Here is a 1,849-nt window from a genome sequence, read left to right on the forward strand (position 1 = left end):
CCATAGTATACGTCATCATCATTACCATTTTGTTTTTCGCTGCTACTGCCATGTTTTTTTTTATTAAATACTTTTTTTGTCATAATCAGCTATAATCATCAATTTCATTACCATTATTTTCATTTTCGTTATTACTATCACTGTTAGTTTGTAACTATTAACACTAATTTTGTTCAAAGAATGACGGTACAAACAAACATTTGAAAGTGATTGGAAGAAAAATTACATGAGTCATGTGTATGGATAATTGTATGTGCAGTCAAGTTTACACAATTATTTGTCGGATTTCGAGTATACACATTTCGTAACTGTAAAATGATAATGATGATGACAATGCTAATGGGTATACCGCAAGGAAAAAAAAAGTTTTAACACAATTCCGCAATTATTCAGATTATCTAGATGATAAGCTAAACATCTATATATACGACATTTCAAAATACAGATTTTGACGGAGAGTGCTAAAAGGCCATGTGTGATACTCTTTCGCCCCTTTGTAAATACTTTGATATATATTCACACCCCCTAACTATAGACATTGCGGTTTATAGAATTGAGCGCTGATAGAGAGTTCTTGGATCGTCTTTTGTCACCACCTGATGTCCGTTTCAATCTAACCCGGCAAAGAATAAAAACGTACTATAAAGGAATCCGAATGTATTGTTGACATGAAAAGAAACCCCTTGAGCTCACTGTCTTACTTTGCTTCGAAAATAAATCTATCATAAGAATAAAAGCGTCAATTACGACTTTGGAACATCTTCGATCTCAGGTATCCACGCCGTGATCCTCCTCGTAAGAGAATAGAAGACGTTTTAAAAGAAATCAAACCCCTTTTCGGCTCCTCTATAGACGCCACGGTCCCCCTCCTCGCTGTATAGACACCATGATCGCCAGAATCATCTGTTTACAAGGCGTTGAAGTGACCAGACGTGCCGAAGTTCTGTCATGTGAAAGTAGACGTAAATTGCCCGAAATTTCCCTCTAAATCCACCCGATCCGCCAATGGACGCCTGAAAGATGGCCCAGTGCAAGCTAACCCCACACGAGTTCATCCAGAATGCCTTCGCGCCCCAGATAGCGATTTTGTGCAGTGAAGACGCGGATAACCTTTGCCTGAAAAATAATTTGAGATTCGTGGAGCTCGTCCAGCCCTTCTGCAGACTCAACAATGAGAGTGAGTGCGGCTTCGTTGGGCCTGGGTTATGGTGGTCCTTGAGCTTGGGAACCGAGGGGGTTGGCTCATTCTCCGTGTGGTTTGGTGCGCGTCCGTGTCGGAGTTGGGGTAAAATGTCAGTCATTATGGTTTAATTGCCGTTTTGAAAATCTTGTTTATCTCTTAGTTGTTTGACATGAGCGTATTTTGATTTACATTGTGTTGGCAAGATTATGCTGGTCGGACATCATAAAATGTCAGACACACATGACAGTAGTTATGACACAAGTGTTAAAGAGGGGAATACAGATAGATATTGGCAACTTGACACCAACTTGTATAAAATTCTGGGGAGGAACAAGACATCTGCCCTGTACTTGGAAACAGGACTTTCCTCATAGATATCTTGACTGTTTCATTCAAGTTCACTTGAAACTTGCCATCATCTTAGAAAATCTGCAATTTAAAATTCAGACCCAAACAGGAGCTCACACTTTTGAACAAGTGTGTGTGTCATGACATATTCACCCTGCACTTGGGGTGTTTATGTCAGACTTAAATTTTAACTTCAACTTGGTCATTACAACTTTTACTTTATTTATGAAGCTTTGTCAAACGTACCATGCTGAAGTGGAACAGTTCAGCTACAAAATATAATTCAAAGAAATATTCTTTCTCAACAAAATAGAAAAG

At 38.8% G+C, this 1,849-nt stretch overlaps 1 protein-coding gene across 2 annotated transcripts in view; it reads left to right on the forward strand.

Annotated features, from left to right (window-relative positions):
• The first annotated feature begins 893 nt into the window (after positions 1–893).
• The window catches only part of LOC119585607 (trafficking protein particle complex subunit 8-like), a 22,010-nt gene continuing 21,054 nt past the window's right edge, over positions 894–1,849 (forward strand). For both annotated transcript variants that reach the window (XM_037934273.1, XM_037934274.1), the window contains exon 1: positions 894–1,177. In XM_037934273.1, coding sequence (XP_037790201.1) covers positions 1,021–1,177 — 157 coding nt within the window. In that variant the 5' untranslated portion in view covers positions 894–1,020. The remainder of the gene's footprint in view (positions 1,178–1,849) is intronic.

This window comes from Penaeus monodon, chromosome 20 (assembly GCF_015228065.2).
Source record: "Penaeus monodon isolate SGIC_2016 chromosome 20, NSTDA_Pmon_1, whole genome shotgun sequence".
In the NCBI taxonomy this organism is placed as follows: domain Eukaryota; kingdom Metazoa; phylum Arthropoda; class Malacostraca; order Decapoda; family Penaeidae; genus Penaeus; species Penaeus monodon.